The sequence below is a fragment of the Neomonachus schauinslandi genome, chromosome 3 (genome assembly GCF_002201575.2).
Source record: "Neomonachus schauinslandi chromosome 3, ASM220157v2, whole genome shotgun sequence".
Taxonomy (NCBI): domain Eukaryota; kingdom Metazoa; phylum Chordata; class Mammalia; order Carnivora; family Phocidae; genus Neomonachus; species Neomonachus schauinslandi.
In genome coordinates this window covers 63130502-63158084 of record NC_058405.1, presented here as the reverse complement: position 1 = coordinate 63158084, position 27583 = coordinate 63130502, and the positions used below count along the sequence as shown (strand labels likewise).

The 27583-nt window shown below is 40.4% G+C and overlaps 1 protein-coding gene across 1 annotated transcript in view; it reads right to left on the bottom strand.

Annotated features, from left to right (window-relative positions):
- Positions 1-1043: 1043 nt before the first annotated feature.
- The window catches only part of LHFPL6 (LHFPL tetraspan subfamily member 6), a 240816-nt gene continuing 214276 nt past the window's right edge, over positions 1044-27583 (bottom strand). Inside the window, exon 4 of the mRNA XM_044913190.1 lies at positions 1044-2166. Coding sequence (XP_044769125.1) covers positions 2048-2166 — 119 coding nt within the window. The 3' untranslated portion in view covers positions 1044-2047. The remainder of the gene's footprint in view (positions 2167-27583) is intronic.

Genomic DNA, 27583 nt, shown 5'->3' with positions numbered 1-27583 from the left:
TCTCCTCTTGGCAGGAAACCATAAAGTGGAGAAACCCCTGCTTGGTGGACAATGAGACACAATCAAAGGACATTCAGCCCATTATGAATTAAGCATCTGAGAGCAGAATGACTTTTTCCATAGCAACAAAGCCTTAGAAAGTCCAGAATTTTATTGGCCAGGTTCTTGTATTGTTCTTCCAGGCCAGCATGAATCCTCACGCTGGATGATTAAAAGTACCAGAAGCAAGTGTGACATTCAGATATTCAAGCTCAATTGATAAATATGTATAGAAAGAATAGAAAATGTAGTTACATGTATAAATAACCAGAATGCTCAATTCCCCAATTCGAAAAGTACACAATTTAGAAACTAATTCAAACTGGTTTTAAGGATTTGATGCAATAACTCAGGGTTGCCCAATAAAATAATATATCCGTTACCCAGGATGCAATCTTTGCTCCTTAAAGTGTTGGTTCTGCTACGGGGTGATGAAAAGGTCCAAATCCTTCCCTTTAGTCAAAGCTTTATGCCGGGAGAAGAGACATGAGATAATCTTTCTCCAATGGCCAAGAACCCTAAAAGAGAGTGGTGTGCAATTGTCCCTGGCCCAGAAGTACTAAAGAAACATGTTGAAGGTGGAGTGGCAGCAAGTCACAGGTGGCTTGTCATGACGCTGGCGTCATCCCGGACACTGTCGGCCCAGACACCTCCCCAACATTGACCTGGCTCTGGTTGCCCTAAACCATGTCTGACTATTGTCCAGATTCTCAAAGTCAATCCAGAATAGAGTTGAAATTCTTCTCTCATAAGAATTTGGTCATGATTTAAATGTAGTTAGAATTCTAGTTGCAAAGAATTTCAGTTGAAAGCAGGAACTCTTACTTACCTTTAATAGCTTGTGTGCCTAGAACAATGCCTGGTTGGGTGATTAGGGAGAGAATTAATGGGAGGACTTAGGAGGAAAAGGAAAATCTATAGGACTGTTGGAGTAGAAAGGCTATATTTAGAAAATTAAAGAAGCAAATCCAGCAACTGAATTAACACTGCACGACTCATTTAACTATTGATCAAAGAGAATTTATTCACAGGGGTTTTCAAATACAAACAAAATAGCACTTTTAAATTTTTTTATACAAAATGAATATTGAAATAAATGTGGTACAGCACAGTACAATAATGAACAAAAGAAAACAAGATCTAATGAATGGATAATGTCTCTCATTACTCTCACTCCTTCAACTGAATTCTCTCCTACAGTGGACAGGAAGTTGCCTCTTTACTTCATAAGAATATCATAGCAGAAGCTACTCAGATAAAGAAATCTTCCATATTTTGAATAATATTGAAATACAAAGGCTTAACTCTAAATGTCTGCATAAACACTGAACACATGTTGAGGGCATAAAGAGTTTATGCAGGATATACAAAATACTGATAGAGTGGCTTATTGGTCCATTTATTAGGTTTAACGTATGCTTTATAAAGTGATAATACTGTATTCTAAGTGTACATTAAAAAGAAAACAGAGGAGTAATGCACTGCTAAACCTTGCATACAATCTGTGTAACAAAGTCTATGTTTGTGCGTGGGCATGTGTGTGGATGCGCATATGTCTGTATGTGCTTTCAGAAGCGCCATGACCTACAGGGAACATCTGCGCGTTACCCTGCTTCCCAACATAATACTGTTTCTACTAGCCCTTTTAATTTTCATAGTCCTCATCTTTTAAAAAAATCCAAAACCCTTGTTTGCACATATAGGTTTGTTTGGTGTGTGTATGTGTTCAACATTAACAATACTCTGTGGAATAGAAACCCCCAACACCCTGCAATATTTTTAGCCTTTGGTCCATTCTTCTCTCTTTTTCCATATTCTCCATTTCTTTTGCAAATCTTGCACAACCCTTGGCCATTACGTAATGTTGACCGTTCCATTGGGTTTCATTTCATTAGCACTGTATGGATTAGAGAACCGCTATTCCACCTTTTGAAAGCAGCTGGATGGTTCAGTCTCTCCAGACCCCTTTGGCCTATCTTCTCCTCTGTTTGCTCTCAGTGGCTCCATCTCAGTAGGGGTACTGCTTCTGTTTCTTGCCCGAGAAGCAAGCCAGCCATGTGCACAGCAGCATGGCGGTGGCAGCACCTGCCCCCGTGCAATAGTAGGCCCAGCCGATCTCACACTTACCTAGGGACACAGGAGAGGGAGGGAAGACAGGCAGAGATCAGGATGATTTTTCAGGACACTCTGTTATTTCTCCCAGTGTGTGTGCTCCTGGCGTACTGCAATAAAACTGAAATACCCATTAAAAGTGTGGTGCACTCACTCAAATGGAATGATAACAAGTGCTGAAAGCTATCTCAATGCTGAAGAAAGAATGGTTGTGTGCATTTCAGAAGGACCTCAGGCCCATGCCTCCTGCTAGCTAAGAAGATAGAAGCTTATTCTCTTCCACCAATGCTCACTCTTCTGGCTGAAGAAAAGGAGGAATGACAGCAATCAGGATGGGGGGATAAAAGTATTAGTTCTAACAGAAATCATTCAAACTGAAAAAAAATCAAAATATAGATACAGTCCTTCTGCAAAGGGACCACTCTGAGGAGGAGATCCATTTGAAGGATGATGCTAAAATGAATACGGCTATTTACATAAAATTGCCGAATGACTTACACTTTACCTTTCGAATTGAAGAACAAAAATTCCCAGGTTCTTCTGGGGTCAGCACTCACTTGTAAATTAAAATGTCATAAATGAGAGCAAAATGAAGAGGGTTCAAATGGGCCCTGACCTGTCAGAGTTGGATTAGTACTCCTGGTAATAACAACACACCCACAATACTAAAAATATAATTAGTGAAAGCAAGCAGAAGTAGCTATTTTAGTTTCAGAGAGAGCACACTTCAAAGTAAGAAAAGTTATCAGGTATAAAGAAGGGCCTTACATAATGATAAAGGAGTGAGTTTTCCAAGGAGACATAATAATCTGTAATGTGTGTGTGCTTATCAACAGAGCATCAAATTACATGACACAAAAACTGACAGATTTCAAGGAGAAATAGATAAATCCATTATCATAGTTGGAGACTTCAACACTCTTCTACTGGAAATTGGCGGATGCAGAAAAAATCTGAAAGGACATAGTTGATATCAGTCAACTGAATATAACTGACATCTACAGACTACTTCAACCAACAACAGCCGAATACACATTCTTCTCAAGGTCACATGGAAAATACAGAAAGATTCTGGGCTGTAATACTCACCTTAAAACATTTAAAAGAATAGAAATCATACCTTGTCTACTCTTAGACTACAATGGAGTTAACCAGAAATCAGTGACAGAAAGATCACTAGAAAATACCAAAATTTGTGGAGATTAAACAACACTTCTAAATAACACAGGACCAAAGAAGAAATCTCAAAAGAAATTAAAAAATAGTATGAGCTAAATGAAAATGAAAACACAACTTATCAAAATTTGTAGACTGCAAAGGAAACAGTGCTTAGAGGGAAATGAATAGCATCAAAAGCATATCTTAGAAAAGAAGAAAGATCTATAATCAATAATATAAGTTTCTGCCTTAGGAAACTAGAAAAAGAAGAATAAATTAAACTCAAAGTAAGCAGAAGAAAATAAATGAGTTAGAGCAGAAATCATTAACGTTCTATGAAACCATCATTGCCCTAACATCAAAACCAGGCAAAAACATTACAAGAAAACTACAAACCATATTTTTCATGGATAGAGATACAAAAATTCTCAACAAACTATTAGCGAATTGACTCCAACAATGTATAAAAAGAATTATACATACAACCAAGTGTAATTTATCCCAAATATAAAAGGCTGGTTTAGCATTCAAAAGTCAATTAATAACTGGGGTGCATGGGTGGCTCAGTCGGTTAAGTATTTTGACTCAGTTCATGATCTCAGGGTCATGGGATCAAGCCCCACACCAGGAATCCACACTTGGCAGGGAGTCTGCTTGAGATTCTTTCTCTCCCTCTGCCCACCCCCCGCCTAAAATGGGTAAATTAATCTTTAAAAAAAGCCAATTAATATAATGTATCACATCAAAAGACTAAAAGAAAAAAATCACATTATCATATTGATAGATGCAAAAAAAAAGATTTAACAAAAATCCAACATCCATTCACAATTAAAAAAATTCTCAGTGAACTAGGAATAGAGAGAAACTTTCTCAACTTGTCAAAGAATATCTAAGAACGTTTACAGCTAATATCATACCTAATGGTGAGAAACTTAAAGCTTTTCATTTTCAGATTAATTTTCATTAGTGCCTATAAGAAATTCAGGAGAATTTTGAGGGATTGCCATTTCAATGATCTTGATGAAACTGCTTAGACATGGTTATCATTAAACTTCAATAAGAAAGTCCAATAATGTATTAATATTTTCAGGGTAAAATAAATGGCAGAAGAAGACTGCTCTATTGTACTGTGTTGTGCCTTTCCCACAAGGTAAGGATGTCCCCTCTCACCACTCCTCTGCAACATTTTACTGAAGGTTCTAGCTAATGCAAAAAGGCAGGAAAAGAAAATAAAAGGTATACAGATTGGGAAGAAGAAAATAAAACTGTCTTTGTAGATGGCATGATAGTATCTATGGAAAATGTGAAAGAATCTACAAAACAAAACAAACAAACAAACAAACGAAACACTCCTGGAACAAACAAGCGATTATAGCAAGGTTGCAGGATATACAAGGTTAATATACAAAAGTCAATTGCTTCCTATATACCAGCAATGAACAAGTGGAATTTGGCATTTAAAAGATAATACCAGTTACATTAGCACTCCCCAAAATGAAATAATTGGGTATAAATCTAATAAAATATGTACAAGATCTATATGAGAAAATCTACAAAACTCTCATGAACAAAATCAAAGGACTAAATAAATGGAGAAATATTCCATGTTCACAAATAGGAAGACCTGATAGTACGAAGAGGTCAGTCCCTCCCAATTTGGTCTATAGATTTAGTGCAATCCTATTCAAAATCTCAGAAAGTTATTTTGTGGATATTGACAAACTGATTCTAAAGTTTATATGAAGGAGCAAAAGACTCAGAATAGTGAACAAAATTCAACAAATTTCAACACAGTTTGAGGACTGACGCTACTCAACTTCAGGACTTACTATGAATCTCCAGTAACCAAAACAGTGTGGTATTGGTGAAAGAACAGACAAATAGATCAGTGGAATAGAATAGAGAGCCCAGAAATAGACCCACATAAATATAGTTAAGTGATCTTTAAAAAAGGAGCAGAAGCAATAGAATGAAGCAAAGATAGTCTTTTCAATAAATGGTGCTGGAATATCTGGACATCCACATGCAAAAAAAGGAAATTGCACATAGACCTTACAGTCTTCACAAAAATTAACTAAAACTAGATCATAGATCTAAATGTAACACATAAAACTACAAAACTCCTCAAAGATAACAGAAAACCTAGGTAACCTTGAGTATGGTAATGACTCTAGATATAACACAATCCATAAAAAGCACAATCCATGAAAGAACTAATTGAAAGGCTGAACTTCATTAACATTAAAAAAAAAACCCTCTGCTCTGTGAAAAGCAGTGTTAAGAGAATGAGAAGATAAGACATAGATTGGGAGAAAATATTTGCAAAAGATATATCTGATAAAGGAATCTTATCCAAAATATACAAAGAACCCTTGAAATTCAACAATAAGAAAACAACCTGATCTTAAAAATGGGCCAAAGATCCTAACAGACACTTTACCAAAGAAGATATACAGATGGCAGATAAGTGTATGAAAAGATACTCCATATTATATGTCATAATGGAAGTGCAAGCTAAAATGAGATACCACTTCATACTTATTAGAATGGCCAAAATCTGGAACACTGATACCACCAAATGCTGGTGAGTATGTGAAACAAGAGGAACCCTCATTCATTGGTGGTGGGGATGCAAGATCATACAGTCACTCTAGAAGACAGTTTGGTGGTTTCTTATAAAAGTAAACATACTTACCATACAATTCAGCAATCACACTCTTTGATATTTACCTAAAGGAGCCGAAAACTTACGTCCACACAAAAATCTGCACATGGATGTTTTTAGCAGCTTTATCCATAATTGCCAAAACTTTAAAGCAACCAAGATGCCGTTCAGAGCCAGGACTCAAACTTGGGTTCCATGTTCAAAAAAAAAAAGAAGTCATTGACCCAGAATCTCCTAGGTTTCTGCATTCATTAATCCTCCCCTTCCTAATTTTTTTACAGCATTCAAATTATTCTTTTTGTGTGCACAGTATGGAAGGCCTCTATATCTTGCATTGAACATTGTCTTTTCTGCTCTAATTTTAATTATTTTTTTAGCCAGTCTTACGATCTTATCAGAAAATGCTTTAACAACGATTTCCCTCCCTTTTCTTTTGTTATCATTTATACGTTACATTAGATACAAACACATACACCTAGGTATTTAGATTTCAGTCACTGAACACATAAACCATAGACTGAAAACTATACCCTTTTTTTTTAACAAGCCAGTCATTTTATCGTGTTCATGAATAACTTTTCTTTTGAAAAATACAAAGACTGTTAAGTGTAGCATGCAATTTGACTTCGTATCTTCGCCCCATTTACAGATAAGAAGATGAGGTCAGGCAAAGCCAAGTGAGTCACTGGCTTGTGACCATACAGGAACAGCAGCAAGATTAACACATGGTGTGATAGGTACATTCAGACGGGAAAACTAAAGCCAAGAAAAATAACCTGCCCAAAGACTCGTCCATAGTAAGTGGCAATCCTTTGCCTCTCTCTCCAAAATTTATCCTCTGCACTACCACTCCTCAAGTGCCTGCCAACACCCTCGAGCCGTCTTACCTGCCATCACCGCTTTCCTGTCTCCCTGCTCCTGCTTATGGCATCACCAACAGCAGAGCAGGTAGCTATCTTGTAAAAAGTAAATCGTGTTAAGACCCTGCCTTACTTACAATTTTCTAATGGACTGTCAAACATCCAATCTCCTTCCAATGGCCTATGAGGGCTCGAATGAGCCTGTTACCTGCCTACTTTTCAAAACTCATGACCAACTCCCCTCTTGTCTTCTTTCTGGATACACTGGCTACCCTCTCTGGATCTCCTGAGGCTTGTTGCTGGCTTGGGTGCTTCACGTTCATTATTCCTTCTACTCAGAAAGTTCTAGTCCAGATCATTAGGCAGCCGGCTCCTTCTGAAACAGCAACTCTGTAAAGATTTGTCCCACCCCCGCCCCCACCTGCTTCATCAAAGTCACACTATTTCTCTACCTCACTTTATTGCCTTTGTAGCAAGCACTTACGGTGGTTTGTAAATACTGCGTGCGTGTGTGTGTATGTGTGTGTGTGCACGCGTGCGCCTGAGTGCGTGTGTTTAATTTCAGTCTCTCCCACTAGAATGAAAGCTTCAATTAGGGGAGATGTTTGTATATTTTCTTCCCTACTCTACTGCTACAACAGTGCTTGGCTCATAGTAGGCACTCACTAAATAAATGTTGAATGAAAGGCAAAGTAAAAGAAAAACAGAAAGAAAGGAAGCAAGGTAGGAAAATACCAGTCCCTGAAAAACAGAGTAAATCTGGAATTTTATTATAAGAATAACTCTAGTCCTGTTTTGGCACAGAAATATTGGAGAGAAGTTCCCAAACCAACTTTATAGCATTTACAGCCTCATACAGAGTGTGTTAAATGTAACAGGTTAATAGATCCTGAACGATCACATCTCCACCTCGGGGTAGGTCTCATTGGCACAATGACCTCATAGATTCGATAGGTATTTTTCAAGGGTAACAGAGTCCCCTTTCGTGTACCAAATTTTCTGATAACCATCCGCAAGTGTGTCTGGGGAATAATCTCCATTGGTAAATCTTAGGAATAATCTCCATTTTGAATTATTCTTTAGCTGGATTAAATAAATCTAGGAGGAAGAATTAATAGATAGCTAAGAGATGGCAAGTGGTTTAGAACCTTTCAAGAAGTCAGCAAAATTTGTGGGCAATCCATTCAGCCTAGGGCTCATAACATGGAACACAATCAATCATTCATTAATAACAAGTTACTGACCTAACACAGTTCCATGACCTAACAGGAAAAGCAGAGGGCATAATTCTTTATCAACTATTGGACACCTATTCAAGAAAAAGTAACTGGTGAGGGCAGTTATTTGAAAATAGTCCATGTGACAGTAGCCGTGTGTATTAAATAAAGATGAAAAAGAAGCTACTGAAGAATTGACTACTTAGGACCCAGGAGAGAGAGCATACTTTTTTTTTTTTTTCTCCAGGGAAGTCAATAGAATATAGGGGCTCTTAACTGGCAAGGCTGGTAGCAGATGGTATAGATAGTCTACCTAATTCCTTTATACCCTTTCTTTGGTCCTGAGTTCCCACCCTTAGCTTCTGATTGTGCTCTGCTCCTAACAGCTTACCCTTGCGACCCTCTTCAGAGGACCCATGAGTGTGGAGCCTCGTTGCCCCAACTCTCAGAGACTTAAGTGCCCCCTGGTGTGGCCAGTAACCAATGACTGACTGGTGCAGAAGTATGAAAGCTGGTTTCCTCACCTCCAGGTGAGACAAAATCTGTGGTAGAATGAATGTTCCAGAGCCCCAGTGAGTTCAGGGTGAGGCTGGGACCTCACCTCAAACTGCACCCTTGCCTGGCATTTACCCCTTTGCTACCTTACTTCCCATTTCCCTACTGGTTTCTTGAACATGAATCTTCATCTCAGGATCTGCTCTGGGGAACTTGATTTAAGACGAGAGCAAGTGAACAAAATCTTTCTTGATTATTCTTTTTCATAATAAAGGTTTGTGAGGTTTCAGTTGTCAGAGGCTTAACCCCACCACCCACCTACCCAACGCACCCAGGCCCTGCCATCGCTGAAGGACCCACAGGATAGAGTCTTCAGTGATGTGGGAAACAAAGGTAAAAGAGAAAAAATTAAATTTCCTTATTACTTATTGTCCATTGACAAAGTCCTTGAAACAGTTAGAGCGACCTACCCCTGGGAGCTCAGCTGCGTCGATGTTAATACTTTGCTAAGGGCAAAAGGCAACCTTAGGCTAACATTATCCCAAACCCCTAGGATCCTGTGAGTCTACTTAAACATATAAAAACTCCTTTGGAAACTTCCTTTATTTCTACCCCCCAAGATATATGTTGGCAATCATCCCCCAAGCATATGGTCCACTGATTTACATCTGAAGGGTCTCATGACTAGGGTTTTACTAGACAGTGATAAATGACCTTTTCCTAACAATAGCTAGCCCCCTTGAGGTCCTGAAAACTTTGCTTCCAAAATTCCTGAGAGACTTACCTTGTCCCTAACCCCTTCCCACCTTGAAAGTAGACAATCGGCCACTCCTGACAACCGCAGGGCAACTCTTTCTGCCCAGGGGTCCTGTCCCTGGGCTTTAATAAAACCACCTTTTTGCACTGAAGACGTCTCAGGAATTCTTTCTTAGCCATCAGCTCTGAACCCCAACATTTCCTACATCATTCAGCACCAGGTGTCTACACTACTGTCTTCCAAGGGGCAAATCCAACTCCATGCCTTGTTAAGTATTTCTAATAACTGTTGTTTCTGGAGCCCTTCTTGTTGTGTCATAAAACATGCAGTCAACTCATCAAACCAGCTGTTTATTAGATGAAAATAGAAAGAAATGAAACTAAATAAAGTTATTTAAAAAGTGTGCCATAGGAAAATAAAATGTTTGAGAATGTCATCAGATACTGCCACTAAGTACTCATCTATGCAAATTTATGTGTGTAAGCTACATATTTTGTGATTTATTTATTTTTATTTTTTATTTTTTTAAAGATTTTATTTATTTATTTGACAGAGAGATAGAGAGAGAGAGAACAAGTAGGCAGAGAGGCAGGCAGAGAGAGAGGGAGAAGCAGGCTCCCCGCCGAGCAGGGAGCCCAATGCGGGGCTCGATCCCAGGACCCTGGGATCATGACCTGAGCCGAAGGCAGCTGTTCAACCAACTGAGCCACCCAGGCGCCCCTACACATTTTGTGATTTAAATTCAGCAACTGGCTCAGATCCAAAATAAGCAACTAATGTTCAGTGCGATTTAGAAGAAAAATATTCCTCTATTTCAGATACGAAGACTTTCACTTACTACGTAATTCATAAAATACAGAATCATTAAATCAATATGGATTTATTCTGGTATTTTGGATTACTTAGAAATATAGCCAGCCCATCAAACTACCCTCAAAAGAATATACAAAAAAACATACACACACACAGATACACACACACAAATACCTTTTGAGAAGCAGGAAATGGTGAAGATCAATCTGGTAAGATCAACATGTGTCAATAGGATTTAGGCAAATCTAAAGAAACACTAAGTCATCCAACCCCTGATTCTTGATTCCTGTCCTCCCATTCTTCCTCTCTCCCTCAATTCATTCATCGAGTCAACAAATATTTATTAAGTGCCTACTTTAGGAATCACTGGGTGATGAGGATCTTATTGGAAACAAGATAGATATAGTCCCTGCTATCAAGGAGTTTTGTCTAGTCAAGGAAGTACAAAACAATAATTATGCAGATTATTATATAATAATAATTGAGACACGTGATTTGATGAAAAAAAATTCAGGATGCTAAGACAGCCAATCACAAAGGATCTTTAGATCTTTAGATCAGTGAAGGTGAGCCTTAAATTAGAAGTGAAATACACACTGAGACCTGGAAGAAGAGCAGGACCAAGCCAAGTGGAAATATGAAAGGCCAGGGAAGAGTGTACTTGCACTTGGGGGCTGGGAAAGGAGAAATATGAGCAAATTAAGTCTTGTTAAAGCATTGCTCAAGAAAGAAATGAACGCCACTTTGGGTGTAAGCAAGAGATGGGGTTGGGTGTGACCACCTCCAGAATTTGAGAGCTTGAAGCCTAAAAACTTCCTCTCCAGAATTTTTATCTGTATTGGTAGATAGAAATGTAAGGTATTCAACGTTGATCAATAAATCTTGAACACCTATTATATGTGTTTCAATGGTACAGGAGCTGGAGACCCAGCAGCGAACAAGACAGAAAGGGTCTTTGGCCTAACAAAGTTTATGTTCTAGTAAGACCGATTCTCAAGGATCGCTCACATCACTTGCATTATTTTGAAACCATCCCTTGTATATTTTACACATATATTTTGTAGAAGTTCAGTCGGATGAAATTAATAAGATACAAGAGGGATTTCTTTTTCATGAAACATAAGTACAAATACAAAATAACTAGAGTTGGTGAGAGTTCTGTGACTTTCCAACTGCACACTGGACACCCTGTACCTTGAACTTCTCCACAGGAGAAAGAAAAGGAGATTATTATTATTTTTTTCTCTTTGAGCATGATTCCATTGTTCACACCCACATGCTCAATGATAAGAAATTAGCACCATGTTTTACAGTAATAAGAGGAAAAAGTGTTTTTGAGTACATTAGGCTATCAGGAAAGTTTATATGTTTTAAAGGGCATGGTGGTCCCTGAGTAGTAGTAACAGGACTTAAGGAAACCAGGAAATGTGGGGGCCATTCTTCCAAGGCCCTTCTCTCCCCCTTTCATGGCAATAAATGCTTGTTATTATAATGCAAACCAAAAGCATTTTGCTAGAGGGCAAGTTCTGTCTGTGATCCTCTCAGGAAATTAGAGAAGCAAATCTGTTTAAACTTTCCCTTTTGCTCTCTGTAATGCTCCATCAGACAGGACTCCAAGCTTGCTTGGTCGGCAAACTGCTGCTTTCAACAATGGGGAATACTATTCTTGACAGATAAAATAGAGGTTAATGGGACAAAAAGCAGCAAACCACAGTCCCCTGCCAAGTCAATGGAAAAAGATGCTGTGGCGGCGATCCAGGGCGGGCCGGAAGAGGAGATGGGGTGCGTGCGAGAGGTGTGGCTGTTTTTTTCCGGGGGGCTCAAGTTAGTTTTTGGTGCGGCTTGCATCAGTAATAGAGACAGAAGAAAAAGTACAAAGAATCCAGCCATACTACGAGTAACAATGGAATTCCAGAGATCTTTTCATCTTTTGAGGAAATGGCAGTTTAACCTCTGCTTTTTCATTAACTGGTCCCATTAACATTTCAGAGCCTAGATCTGACACTGTGTCTGCCTGGTCTCCTTTGGTATCCTGGTGCTCAGTACAACGCCCGCACCACAGCGGACGATCAATATAAATTCCTGGCAGGAATGAGTATCAGACACGGTACTGAGAAGAGGTACTGCGCTGAGAACAGGAATCCGAAATTAATAATTATATAACAGCCGTCATGTATATAAACTGTGAGCCAGGTGCGGGACAGTTTGCAAGTGGCATCTCTCACTTCATTATTTTTGCCTCTGATGCTTTCCAGAAATTAGAGAAACAAATCTGATTATATTTTCCCAGCATGGTTCCCATTGTGAAGAGGAACAAATTGTTTTACATGCAAGGTAAGTAATTTGCCTAGTATCTCAAATAAATGGCTTCGACTTGAACTTGGGTCAAACTGACTCCAGAACTTTCTCCTGTGCTCCTGATAATGTATTAGAATGTCCTACATCAAATGTATTTTTCCCATTTCCATGTGTTAAGATAGTACTTGTTGATGTGGGAAACAAAGGAAAAAGAAAAATTATTAAATTTCCTTGCTACCTATAGCCCATCAACAAATCCTTGAAACAGGCAGAGTGACATTCCTCTAGGGACTCAGCTGCCTCGATGTTGTTACTTTGCTAAGGGCAAAAGGCAATCTTAGTCAACCCCCAGGATCCTGTAAGTCTTTTTTAAGATATAAAAACTCCTTTCGAAACTTCCTTTATCTCTACGCCCCAAGATACATCCCCCAAGCATATGACCCACTGATATACATCTGGAGGGTCTCATGACTAGGGTCTTACTAGACAGTGATAAATGACTTTTTCCCAACAATAGCTAGCCCCCTCCGGATCCTGGAAACCTTGTTTCTAAAATTCCTTAGAGACTTACACTATCCTTAACCCTCTCCCAACACATAGCTCAGGCAGTCCTGCCCTCTCACTCATGCCTTCTGACAAAACTCCACGTGTGCTGGCCTCCCCAGGCTCTGCATTTGAACCTGAGCCTCACCCATTCCCAGCTTCCTCCTTTCTTCACTAGGTCACTGCCAAGTTCCCAGACTTGTGGCCACAAGGGCCTGAGTCCAGATATCATAAGATGACTGACTTTATTTATCAAGGTGGAATACCTTTCCTCTGTGATTTTTAAAATGTTCACCATGCTATGATATAAATGCAAAGGCTGTGTAGAAAAGAAGCAGACATTTTCAATACCATCCTTTTTGCTGGATAAATAATGAGGACACACGAAGGTGGAAGGATCAGTGGAGAGACAGAAACTTTTGTCCTCTTAAATACCAGGGACAAAAGTTGGATAGGTCTTTCTCCTCTTGAATAAACTCCTTCATGTCTCTTCATATTCAGACCATCTTGTCTGCATATGCATTAAAACAAACAAACAAAAATAACGAAGAATGAAAAGAACCTATTGCTGGACCAATTCCATTTGTTCTTTGGTGAAGTTATTGAACAAAGGTGTCACTAGTAAAAAAGAAACAAGTTTTAAACCTTTGGCCTAAAACCTACAAAGGCTTTATTTAATTCAAATGTTTAATGAAACAAGTGGTTAAAATGATACCTTGTATGTCTGAAAAGAGAAGAGAAGAACACCCAAACTTGGTGGCTGGGTACAAAATGTAGAGGTAAAAAGACTGAAGGAAGAAAGTACATGAAGTGTGGGTCTTTCTCAAGGTCCTGGGCGGGTGCCCATCTGTTCATTACTGGATGAATAAACTCCCCTGTACACAGGTTTAGGGCCCCATTTATTTGTTTGTTTGTTTATTTATTAAAATATTTATTCATTTATTTTAGAGAGAGAGAGAGAGCACGAGCGGGAAGGGCAGAGGAAGAGAGAGAATCTCCAGCAGACTGTGCTGAGTGCAGAGTCTGACACGGGGCTCCATTTCAGGACCCTGAGATCTCGACCTGAGTGGAAACCAAGAGTTGGATGCTTAACTGACTGCACCACCCAGGTAATCAGGGTCCCAGTTATATTGTATCCTTTGTACCCCATGTGGATGTGCTCCAGGAGGTACCTTCTACAAGCAGGCATGCCCACTCTTAGTACTTCCAGAAAAAATAGTGGGGAGGTATGTGTCATGGTAGAAACCTCGAATCCCAAGCACTGCATGTCCCCAAATGCCCTAGCAAGGCGTGGCTATGTTCACGCCTCCTAAATTTCTAGAGCAGCACCACAGTGCATGGCCCCAGTGTTTCTCCTCAAGGACTGTGGCTTTGGACTCAAATATAGTAGGCTGACTTTATCGACCTGTTCTGCCCCTCATTCCCAAGTTCAGGATATTGTACAGTAGGATTTGAAGTCTCTGGAAGTTGAATGATATCTTTTCCCCCAAACACAGAGCATGCCTCAATGAATGATGATCTAGCTCTGTGCACTGGAACCACTTCAACAAAAAAGAGGAGGCAAGAATGTCTTAAAATATTCCCCCTACCTTCTTTGTTTGCCCTACTTTCTCCACAGAGTTAACCAAGATGTTAACAATCAGAATATAAAATACAAATAAATAAATAAACAAACTGGACCAGAACTTAAAGCCACCCCCATCCCCCCCCCCAACACACACAAAGAATATAAAATGCTGAAGTGCCATTGGTAAGGACTGACACACTCAAGCTATGGCATTAGTAAGTATTTTCACAACCATGAATGTCAAAGAGAGAGGGATTTACTCTCTGGAAAAGATAAGATAGGCATCTACAAAGAGCCCCTAACAGCACCATGTCTAAGGAGATATGGGTGAATTTTGATAGGAAAATATACGTCAGCCTTGTAAATTTGATCCTGTCCAGCTTCATTCATTCTGTAGCTGGAGCAGAAGGAGTGAGGAGAGGGCTCTCCAGAGGAGTCCATGAGGGGCAGTGACTGGTGTGCAAGCCCTATATTCAAATATGACTATGTGCTCTCTGGGTCTCAGATTGCAGGGAAAAAACCTTTCTGAATTACAAATTAGTTCTTTTTTTTAAATTTAAATTCAATTAGCCAGCATATAGTACATCATTAGTTCTTGATGTAGTGTTCAATGATTCATTAGTTGTGTATAACACCCAGTGCTCATCACAATGGTGTAAGTTTCTCTTCTGAAACCCCACAAAAATTCTGCTTAAAAGCCATAGTTTTAACTTGCTCTGTTGTGTCTCTCTTGTCCCCATAGAAATGTTTTAGCTTGACCTTTATGGTGAGGAGCTGAAGAAAAAAGAATAGTTTTGCCCAAGTACTATGTACTATCCCCCAAGCAAACGGTGCTAACCATTGTGCACTTAGGGATTTACCAGAAAATACCTATCCGAGGTCTCATATCTGCACAGCTACTCATTTGCAAAAGGGCTAGACTCCCACAACAGTAGCTGGACTTGACCAAAAGTTCAGTAGCCCGAGCCCAAACATACATCAGGAACAAAGGGCATTCCTATTTACTGTTATTACCACTACTAACACTAGTAATATATTCTTTCTTTTCTGAAATCTTAGTGTGCTCTAATATCATAATGTAGGTTTGGACAGCAAGCATTTTTTTTTTTTTTGAGCATCTGGAAACCTTAAATACTACTTTGTGTTTGTTATTTTCTGCACATGGAAAACCACATAGCAGAAATATAATCCAGAACAAGCAACACCCACTATGAGAAAAGCAAATAAATTCCATTTCTCGCACGCATAATTCTACACTTAAAATATATCAGTTTAAGGGCCATAGATTAGATAAGAGTATTTCATCAATGTTAACTTTCTAATTTTGGTAATTGTACTTTATTGAAAAGGACATTACTTTTAGGAATTATTCCCTTAAGTGTCTAGGGTTGGAGGGGCATCGTATCTGAGAGAGACAGAATAGAGCAGGAGGGTGGGGGAGAGTGATAAAGCAAATATGATAAAATTTAATATTAAGGGAATCTGGATGAAGAGTATATGAGAATTCTTTGTTCTATTTTTATAACTTTTCTAGAAATCTGAGCTCATTTCAAAATAAAAATTAAATGAATATAAAAATTTAACTACGTATGCATACATATATACATACCCCCACATATATAAATATAAATATATATATACACACACACATATAAAATGAGTGGGCGACTTTTATGCTTGTAAATATAAAAAGCCGGAACTCAATAAATATGTTGGTCATATGGCATGCAAAACGAGACATCTGCATAATGGCAATTTTTGTTGTGTAATTTTCCTCATGAAAATAGGCATTCACCCTCTTCCACTCCATTTGCACAGGTACAGCACTCAGCGGGTGGGGGGGGGGGCGGGTCTGTGGAGTCCCCGCCCTCTAGCTGCACCCCACACACCACAAAACCTCCTCCCCTTGCCACCAACCACGGCCCGCCACAGCGGGCCACAGCGAACAGCCCACAAATTAAACTCGCCTAAAGAAAGGGGACATTCTAGCATTGATCATAACATAGTGTGAAACGCTAAGGGAGGGGCGTCTGTGGGCAGAACGCAGGTGCCCAGGTGGGAGGAAATGGAGCCCTGAGTCCATCCCCTCCCGGAGGCGCCGGGCAGAGGCCGGAGCAGCGCTGAGGCACAAAGGGTCCTCTGGCTCTACAAAGTGCCTCCAGTGGTTGTACATACGCCCCGTGGGAAACAACACTTCCCACTGAAGGAGAGGGGCTTCTCTAGCTGATAGATAGATTTTACAGGAGCAAAGCATATGCTCCCTGAGAAAAAAACCCCGGGAGGTTGATGTGCCGTCAAAGTCATCCCTGGTGGGTCCGGCTGTGAGCAGTCGTGCGGGGCCGCCAAGTCGGGAGCACGCGGGGTCATGCGCTACGGTAAGGAATCCAGCCTGCACAGGTCAGAGGCTTTCCTCCGTTTTAAGCCTTGTCAAGAACCAGTGCATCACACCTCCGTTTCTGTGTCCTTGGGACTTTATCTTTTCCTCACTCCTCCTCCTCTCACGTAGCCTATCACAGCATCATGGATTTCAGAGCAAAGGGACATTCGAGAAGGATCATCTAGGCAAGGGTTGGCAACCATTTTCTGAAAAGAGCCAGGTAGTAAATATTTTAGGTCAAAAGCAGCCACGGACGCCAAGTAAACACACGAGCATGGCTGTGTTTCAGTAAAATTTGAAAAAACAAGCAGGACAGATTTGTCACATGGTGTGCTCGCACCCTTGATGTTGGTCATCTCCTTATATTTCGCCAGTGACGATACTGTAGCTCAGGAGACAAAAGTCACCTTCCCAGGTCTCCCAAATGTCCAGTAGGAGAGTCTTTCTCTTTGTTTATAATTGAATTACCTGGTTCCAGTCTAAAGCAGGGTGCTGATGCTGGGTTATTCTTAACCAAAAATCTAGTCCTGAGTAATTGGGTAATAAGTATGTATGCCACATCATTACCTACCTGTACTTTTTTTTTTTTTAAAGATTTATTTATTTATTTGAGAGAGCGAGGAAGTACATGAGAGGGGGGAGAGTTAGAGGGAGAAGCAGGCTCCTCGCCGAGCAGGGAGCCCGATGCGGGACTCGATCCCGGGACTCCAGGATCATGACCTGAGCCGAAGGCAGTCGCTCAACCAACTGAGCCACCCAGGCGCCCACCTACCTGTACTTTTAAAGTTAACCTCACAAAGCCAAAGCAAATAATTATAAAGTTGTGAGGAAAAAAACAAACCTCTTTTATCAATAAGCCAGTGAACAGATGTACTTCATGTCAATATAAATAAATCACCAGTGTGAAAACAATTCTAGATCTCTAGATAAAAAATGAGCAGGGTTAGGGGCGCCTGGGTGGCTCAGTTGGCTAAGCAACTGCCTTCAGCTCAGGTCATGATCCTGGAGTCCCAGGATCGAGTCCCACATTGGGCTCCCTGCTCAGCAGGGAGTCTGCTTCTCCCTCTGACCCTCCCCCCTCTCATGTGCTCTCTCTCTCTCTCATTCTCTCTCTCAAATAAATAAATAAAATCTTTAAAAAAAAATGAGCAGGGTTAGATGAACAGATAGACAAAATGTGGTGTATCCATATAATGGAATATTACTCAGCCATAAAAAGGAATGAAGTTCAGACACGTGCTACAACATGGACGAACTTTGAAGATATCACGCTAAGTGAAAAAAGGCAGACACGAAAGGACAAATTTTGTAGGATTCCCTGTGTAGGAGGTACTTCGAATAGGCAAATTCATAGAGACAGAAAGTTGAACAGTGGTTCCTAGGGTCTGGTGGTTGGAAATAATGGAGAGTTATTGTCTACTGGGTAGAGATGCTGTTTAGGATGATGGAAAAGTTCTGGAAATAGAAAACAGACAGTGATGATGGTTGCACATTGTGAATGCACTTAATGCCACTGAATTGCATACTTAGAAATGGTTGAAATGATCAATTTTATGTTACATACATTTTGGCACAATGTAACAAAAAAGGAGCAGTGTTACATGGAGGTAGAAAACAAAGTAGATTGGGTCCATCAGAGAAATGGATCCTAGAAGATGCGAAAAACAGACATTCAGGTGATTTTGCTGGGTGTGGCTGCACAGGAAAAAAACACTTCACTTCCTCTCACACCCAGGCTGTCAGGGGTGTTCCTGATCCTACCACACCAAGCCTGCTCACTGTTTTTCTTTCCCATCAGATCCATTCTGGGTCCTTCCTCTTAAACTCTACACTGACTCAAGGTCCTGCATCCTCCCATCCTGAATTCCGGTAAAAGCCCCATAACCGGGAAACAGGTGGCAAAGATGCTTTGCCTACGTAGCATTCCCGCGACACAAAGGAATGGCCAAAGAAAATAAAACTACCCTGGTGCTTCCAGAAATATAATCAAATTTCAGTTTAAGTGTCAGAAAAGTAGGGTGAGTGCATCTGAATTCTTATGATCACGCCAATCAAATGGACCTCTGTTGCGTGGCCCAGTAAATAATTTTGTTAAGATACACATTTGCAAGATTTACACATGAAAAATGGTTTCCCCTCTGTCCCGTCTGGCCGGCTGGGTGTCTGCTAGCACAGTTATCAATCCTTGCCTCTTAGCACTGAATCCATCCTAAAAGTGTCACTAGAGATAATGCCGCTGTTAAGGTGGTAAGACACACACACGGGTCCTAGATACACAGTGTACACCGGTGGTCTTTGTGTTCACGCTGTGAGCCGACACAGAATGCAATCCCCGTGTGGGGCAGGCTGAGATCACCAGTGGGGTTTACTCAGTGTATGGTGACAGATTAGCCTTTGGTTTCTATCGCTGCCATTTATAAAGGCTGGAATGACCTGAAATTCAGCTCCTCTGACTCATAAATTGGCCACAAAAGAGAGTGTGAAGGGACCTAGACTGTGCCTAATTGCTGGTCCTCCGTGTAGCCTGCAGCTTTAGCCAGTTTTCCAGCAAACCCACATGAAGAGGTGCTGCACGCCATCCTGTTGGCATTTTATCTGCCCTCCTCCCTTTGTTTGTCATGCTTCCATTGGCCACCAAGCAGCCTCTGAATATACTCTCTGTACCCACTTAAACGGAAATGGGCTGCAGCAAGCACTGCTTTGATCTTGGTTCGCTGCCCTCCATCTAAGAGGTTTTCCTGGATGATCCCTCCTTATGTGTAAGGTGGTTGCTGGGGATGAGCCTAATCCAATTTGGTCAAGCACAACTTTGAGACTCTCCGGTAAATTACAGTAACTGCTGAAAAAGTGTGAGGGATGGTGCCCGGTAGCCACCCTCCTACAATCTCATTTCCAAGTTATAATGAACACGAGTCTCAGACCAAATGCTGCTACACAGACAGACGCTTATTAAACAAACAGCTATCAAGAAGCAGGCACAAACCAGGTCATCAACCTGGCCTGGGAGCTAGTTAAACCCTAGCTCTCTATCCTTTAAGAGTTTGGAAATACCACTTTGCATGAAGGAACCACTGGAGCAATGTTCTAGGGCAGGATTCTGTTCCCTCTGGCAACAAACAACCAGAAATCCTCCAAAGAAGGACCGGAAATTGAGCTGTTTAGGGATGATCACGCCTTGGCTGCCATTCCTAAGGTCAGCATACATTTAGCTGGAATGCTTCAGTGAAGCTGTATCACTTGTTAAAATACTAAAATATGTACCTCTCAGTACTGATGGGTAAACATCCACTTCTCCAAGTTCCCCAAGTGTCCCATTGTCCCTTCCCTGCCTCTGAGAACTCTAGAGGATCCTAGCCTCATGTCCCAGAAAGCCAGAAACTCCCAAGAGTCAGTGCCTGGCAGAGCAGGGTTCCTTGGGAGTCTGCTCCAGTGCTGTGGCCAAGATTTATCTCAGTTTGGACTGGTCAGGGCCTATGAAAAACTGGTTCTTAGAGATTTTGAATATCACTGGGACTTAGAATAATGGCTATATGCCTAAATGGATGTTTAAATCTCTTCATGCAAGGATAGGGAATCCATTTTTAGCATTCATCATGGTAATTAGTAAGATGCTAATTCCACCAATAAAAATCCATTTCTGACATGGCGATCCTAATAGTCAAGCTTCTGATGTTGGTTGAGTTACGGATAACTGAACACTGTGCTAGCAGCCTTGAGTATCTGTTCTGGAGGAGGCACCTGAGTTGTGACTGCCCCTGAGACACATCTCTCTCTGTTTATCCTTAAGTATCTTCAAAGGAATCACAGGCATTATGACAGTGATGTCAAGAACTGTGAAGAGTCTGAGATTTTACTCTACTTGCAAACTAGCAAAGTCAATCGCCACATTTCACAGATGCTGGAAAAGCCAGGAGACTCCCAGGTCAGAGGTGGAGGAGTGCATCACTCACAGCTCAGCAAGCAGCTTGAGCTTCCCATTTGCATCCATCCCCTTGCCTCCTACCCCGCACAGGGACTGATGTGGCGAACTCAGTGAGTTTGGGTCACAGTTGAGGAATCCTATGCTTAGGGAACCCCAATTTTTTATAATAGGCTGCAAACAAATCTGCCCAAATTTTGCCCCAGAGGGAGACATTATCTTTATTATGCTAAACAACAAACAAACTTGTCCTCTGCTCCAGCAGGATTCAAGGCTGTTCGGTATACAAACATCTTTGACAAGACAATTCAGAACCAAGAGCTCTCGGGACATGCTGGAGAACTGTCTCCTGATAGTGGCACCAAGGGAACTGGCCATCAGTCTAAGTGGAAACATTCAATTCACTAGGAAGGTTGAACACTCATTTTCACAGATATGATTTCAATGTAGAATTGGTGTTTGGGAGTATCTATTTGCAATAATGCATATTGTAACTACGATGTTTTGCTCTACAACATCCCCCCGACAAACACTTCCACCGATAATGAAGTCAAGTCAAAAGGGTTCAGTGGCTTTCCAGCTTTCGGGGCGGGGGGAGGGGAGTGCGGGGAGGGAGGTGTTTGAGGATTGTTGGCAGGTAAAGTCTAGAGGTCACTTTTCTCAGGTTCCTAATATCAGACTTCCAAATGTGGATTACCAGAGGTTCTAAGTTTTCTGATGTCAGAAACATATTTGAATACATATAAAAGCCACAAATAAACTCTCTAGAAAACAGCATAGACACATAGGCATATAAAATTTGCACACAATTTCAGTGGGGTCACAAATCTCTGAAGCCTATTAATAGACTTTGGACCCTTGAATGGTCCGGAGACACCAATCCCTGGAACAAGGCTTCCTGTAACCTCAAACTCATTTACCAGTGTCATCAAAACATCCAGTTGCCAAGCCAAAGCAGCTTACTATCCAGATACCATGTAGCTGACATTCTTGGCTATCCAAAACAGGACCCCAAATCAGGAGGTAAGAAAAAAACAAAACAAAACTGTCCAGTGCATACAAAAATCAGTACTTAAAGATACACGGTGCACAGAAACAGAGTTGAACTGTGTTCCTTTATTTTTTTAAGATTATTTATTTTAGAGAGAGAGGAGAGAACCAGGGGGAGAGGCAGAGGGAGAGAGTCTTAAGCAGACCCTGCGCTTAGCACAGAGCCCAACGTGGGGCTCAGTCTCGCGACCCTGAGATCATGACTTGAGCCAAAACCAAGAGTCGGACACTTAACCTGTTACGGAACCTGGACTGGATCACCCAATGGAAGAACCATGCGGCACCCGGAGATCTTGGAGGATAGGAGGTTTATTTAATGCCAGCGGGCTCAGAGGAGAGCGGTCTCCAAAGGTCTGAGCCCCGAGCACAAAAAAAGGGGGCAATTTATACACTTCTACTTCCGCATGCTTCGCACTTCTGGCGCATGCGCGAAGCAGGGCAGGGAGAAGAACCCGGAAGAGCCCCGGGGCAAGGACTGGGACTCTCTCACTGGCTCAGTCGGCCATCTTAGGACACAGATTTTCCTTATCAAACTGACTGTGCCATCCAGGCACCCTGAACTGTATTCTTTTAAAAGAATGATTTTAAGATGATTTATGATGATTAGATTAGAAAGGACACAAATCAGAGGTGAGGGAATACAGAGAGAAAAGCATAATTAATAACTGCAATGAGTAACTGCTGACAGTGTGACATAAAACTGTTGCAAAACAACAGCAAAAAACAAGAAAGAACTCAAAAATTTTTTCATTCTTGGTTATTTAGTGTAAAGGCAAATCACTCTACAAATGTCCTTCACTCTTAGGAATGACTCCTTCTGAAACACATGAGAACATAACTGCTAATGATGTTTTTTTAAAGACTTGCTTATTTTTTTATATGTTTCATATAATCTGGTTAAAATGATGGATTCTGGCTATAATATATCTACATTATCAAACTATTTCAACATGATTAAAATAGGAAGTGTGTTGGCCTTTAAGGCAGAAAGGAGGGACTAATGGTTACACTAGACCTTCCATGTATAAAGCACCTTCCACTCTCATCACATTTAATCTTTTCAGTGGGCCTGTGAAGTAGGGATTGTCATTCCCTTTTAGAGACTGAAGAACTGAAATTTTGAGAGGCCAGAATCAAACAGCTAAAAGAGAGTGAAACTGGGATTGAAACCAGTCCTCGCTTTTCCCATTAACTATTCCTTTAAGGGGAAAATGCAGTACTCTGGAACAATTCATTCATATGAAATTTTCTGAAAAGACCTCATAAATGAGTTTTGCTCTACAAATTCTCTACATTAATTAGTTTTTGTCAACATTCCACCAGATTAAAAATCAGATTAGAAGTCAGATGAGGGACCCCTGGGTGGCTCAGTCAGTTAAGCATCTGCCTTAGGCTCAGGTCATGATCCCAGGGTCCTGGGATTGAGTCCTGCGTCGGGCTCCCTGCTCAGCAGGGAGCCTGCTTCTCCCTCTGTCTGCCCTCCCCCTGCTTGTGCTCTCTCTCTCTCTGACAAATACATAAATAAAATCTTTAAAAAAAAAGAAGGAAGTCAGATCAGCCTTTTGATGACTTTGTTATATTTTTGGTTTTATTCTAAAACACTTTGGTATGTTATTAATCAATAATGCTTACAAACAGCCATTTCTTAACAGAAGACCCGCTAAGGAGGGTAAGTAGAACAAAGGCAGAAATATACAGTAAGGACACAAAACACATGAGTTCTCAGTTCTGGGGCAGAAATATTTCTTCAGAGATTAAGAATGATAATATCAAGATTTGAAAGAACTCTAATGTTCATATAGACAAATCTCCCAGCAACAGCACTGGAAGGTCTTTCCTCAGTGTCACTATTTAATAAGAGAATGTTCTAAGATAAATCTGTGATGAACCTCTCAACTATAATCTCTTTGAGGGCAGGGAGCAGGTAGGGGACTTCTCAAGGGGGCTGTATTAATTACATCATCAAAAGGGGTGCGCTTCGGGATGGAGGAGGGGATAAGTTCTTCTTCCTACTTAGCAGATTATTCCCCAAATCCTTAACTACCAGGAAATTTTAGTAAAACCTACAGATTTATTCAAGATGATGTTCATATGGCCGATTTATCTTAATTGCCTTTTCTTTCTTACAGACATCATTGATAGAGTCAGCTGAACAAAGTTCATTCCTGAGAGAGGATCTAAAATATCAAAAACAGTTAAATTTAAAATTAGTGCTTTTCTACTGCCAGATTAATACCCAAGTGGAACTTACTAAGAAATAGTTAAGAGCACCTAATACAAAAGAATAATTAGAATAGCCAGTTCAATTTCCTAAAGTTCCTTAAGTACACTATATCTAAAATAGCACGCCACTCGGGTGTATCTATTTTTTTGTTTTTATAAAGGGGATAACACTGAAAAAATTAAGAAGAATCTTTAAAAGGGAACTAGTCTATTCTCAAGAGTGTGGTGGCCATGTCTTAAGAAATATTATTTCCCACAGGTTTTTTTTTTTTTTAAAGAGAATTACCTTTTTCTACAATCACGGAATTTCACTGCTGCAAATCACTTTAAGCCACTGAATTAGGTTTTAAGAAGTCTTAATACAGGCTTGGGGATGATCCTGCTCTGAAATAACCAAACCAAGAAGACTTAGGAAGGAAAGAATTTAGAGCTATTTCTTTTTCATCTCTCAGGGCATTTTGTTCTTTAAACTATGACCCTGAACTTGATTTTTTTCCTGGGAGATGGTTAAGCCATATTCCTTTAGAAAGTAATGCCATAATCTCACCAGGATATCAGTGGCCAAGTATCTACAGAAACATAATGGTGGCTTCCTTTTTAGAGGTCAAAAATCAGCAGTAGGGTTTCTTCCTTCCTTCCCTCTCATCTTCTTTCCTTCCCCCCATTCATCTTTATTCCCTCTCCCCACTCCATCCCCACCCTTCCCCCTTTCCTTTTCTCCCTCCCTTCTTTTAACCATTCAGTGGGTGGCAGATATGTGACATGTGTAAGGATCATGTTTATCTTAATTCATAATTTCATCCTAAGTATGTGGCACAATTTCTGATGCCAAAAATGTGCTTAACAAATATCCATTGAGTAAATAAATCTGTTGAATACTTCTCTGGGCCAAACACTGAGATAGACCCTAAAGTTGCAAAATTCCTGTCCCATAGGCTCATCTGAAACCTACAAAGATGTGTTTAGGGAAGCAGACAGAATTGGATCTAGGATTATACAGAAGGGGTACTATTTCCTAAAGCAAGACTCGAGGCATTTACTAAGCTATAACTTAAAGTGGATATGTGTATGGTCTACTATTGTTGTCATGGTCCCACTGGTATTCATGGCCCCAAACTGAAGTGGTTCTTCTCCTCACTTGCTAGAATGAATTCAGAAAACCCTTCTCTTCATGAAAAGAGGCCCCTAAGAAGGCTGAGCGACCAGCAAAGCTGGTTGTTTTTCCTTTGGAGGTGCCTGGACCCTGCTCCATCACTTCATTACTGGCTACATGGAGCTCCTTCTGCCTGTGGAACTTTCCCAGCATCATCTGGAGCCACATCTCAGAGTGTTCCCACGAGTCCCCCATTGGTCTACCCAGTTTGGGGCTTGGTTTAGCTCACAGCAACCTCTCCTTTTTCCTGTTGTCCTCCTGTGCTAGCATGCTACATGAGGGAATACAGGCTCCTCCTGGATCTTCCAAATGACTTCTAGCAACTTGGACAAATTTTCTATTTTTGTTCCCATCTTTTCCCCACTGACTATAACCTGCAAATTATTTTTTCTCAAGTGCATTTAGATTTGAAAGGAAAGAAAACATGAGTCAGGAGTCAAAGAGATGTGTCCAAAGAGATGTGACATGGTCATTGTTCAGATTGGAAGAGATTTCTTCATTGGACTGAAAATGTGGAGGAAACAGACTCTCATCTTTTTCAACACTGAGAGTTTCTGAGTTTTCAGAGTTTATGGTACTGTTCTTGAGAAGCCAAGAGCATAATTTTGAGAACAGGAAACATGATGGCTTCTTAATCAAATTAAATAGCAAAATGAAAGCAATAATTACTCAAATTTACTTGGCAAATTAGCAAGACAAATTAATTGAAACACTACTTTTGATCATTAGGATATAATTAGAGAAGTCGGGTGGATGAAAATATCTCTGCGGCATGAATTAAATCATTTGGACAACCTGATTATAAAGACCTTATGCTTAATGTGTAAATACAAACTTACTGTTATGAATGTAAAAGGAAGAAGAAAAGATTAATCAGCAAATATTTATTAAAAATGGTCCTGTACAAATAACGTGAATAACAATGGCAAACATCTACTGGATTTTTATTTTGTGAAGATACTAGGTTACACTACATATAATTCTTATCCACTGTATTGTTCTGTTCTCTTAAAAAGTAATAAATAAATTCACCATTGTTAACACTTACACAGTATAAGCCATTATTGACGCTTAGTCCACAACCACAGGCTTCATGATGGAAGGAACACAGGGCACCAAGGCCAACAACAACAACAACAACAACAACAACAACAACAACAACAAACCAGCCTGAGATGTCTTTTCTGTTCTTAGCCTCATCTTCCAGTTACAAATGCCACTACTTCTCAGTAAAATCTGTTCTATAAAACTCTGGACACATCCAAGCTCCGCCAGAAGAAGCCAATTTGTACAGTTTCCCCTGACAGCAGCTGTTCGTTCAAGTTGGCCCAATTAGATTGAGGAGAGAGACTTTTATTCCATTACTGGGACCAGGGGAAACTCACCCTCTTTTATTTGACATGAACACAAGCTACATGTGCCAAATGTAATCACCAATGAGAAGAAAACTAGCCTCAAGATGAAGCCAAACTTAAGATGGTGGGGCCGAGGTTGACCCGCAAGTGACAGGTCTCCTGTTCAGGAAAATCTTGGGCCCTGGACAACATCCTGGAACTCCAGGATCAGTCAAGTCTGCAGCTCACCTTAGCTCTGGCCTTCCTATGGTAAGAGGTCGTAAATATCTTCTTTGTTTCAGCTGGTTGGAATCAGATCTTTGTAACCTAAAGTGAAAGCACCCTGATGTATGTAAACAAAATGAATGTTAAACGACATTCTAGCAAAGTACAAAAAATTAACTTTCTTTCTGTACGGAAGACAAATATGGTTGCCAGAGGGAAGGGTGTTAGGGGATGGGCAAAATGGGAGGATGGAAGTGGGAGATACAAGTTTCCAGTTACGTAATGAGTAAGACATGAGAATAAAAGGCACAGCATAGGGAATATAGTCAATGACACTGTAACAGTGTTGGATGGTGACAGACGGTAACTACACTTGTGGTGAGCATTGCATGACATAGAGAGATGCTGAATCACTGTGTTGTACACCTGAAACTAATGTAATATTGTGTGTCAACTATACTCAAATAAAAAATTAAAAAATAGTAATTTTCTATATCAATTAGGGTAATTTTGTTTCAAAGTATGGCTGCTGATCCCTTGCACCTGAATCACCTGGCATATTTGTTTAAAACACCAATGACAGAAACAAGTCTACCTCTGATTTTAATGCTAAAGGCTGAAAGCTACTGTCAAGGCAAGCTGTACAATTTTAGTTGGGTAATTTAGGAATTCATTATGCAGCCTGTTTGTACTCTTGTTTCCCTGTTTTAAAAATATGTGTATTCAAACATGCTCCTGGCTTCTTCATAAATAAGAATGATACAAAGGTAAACAGTAA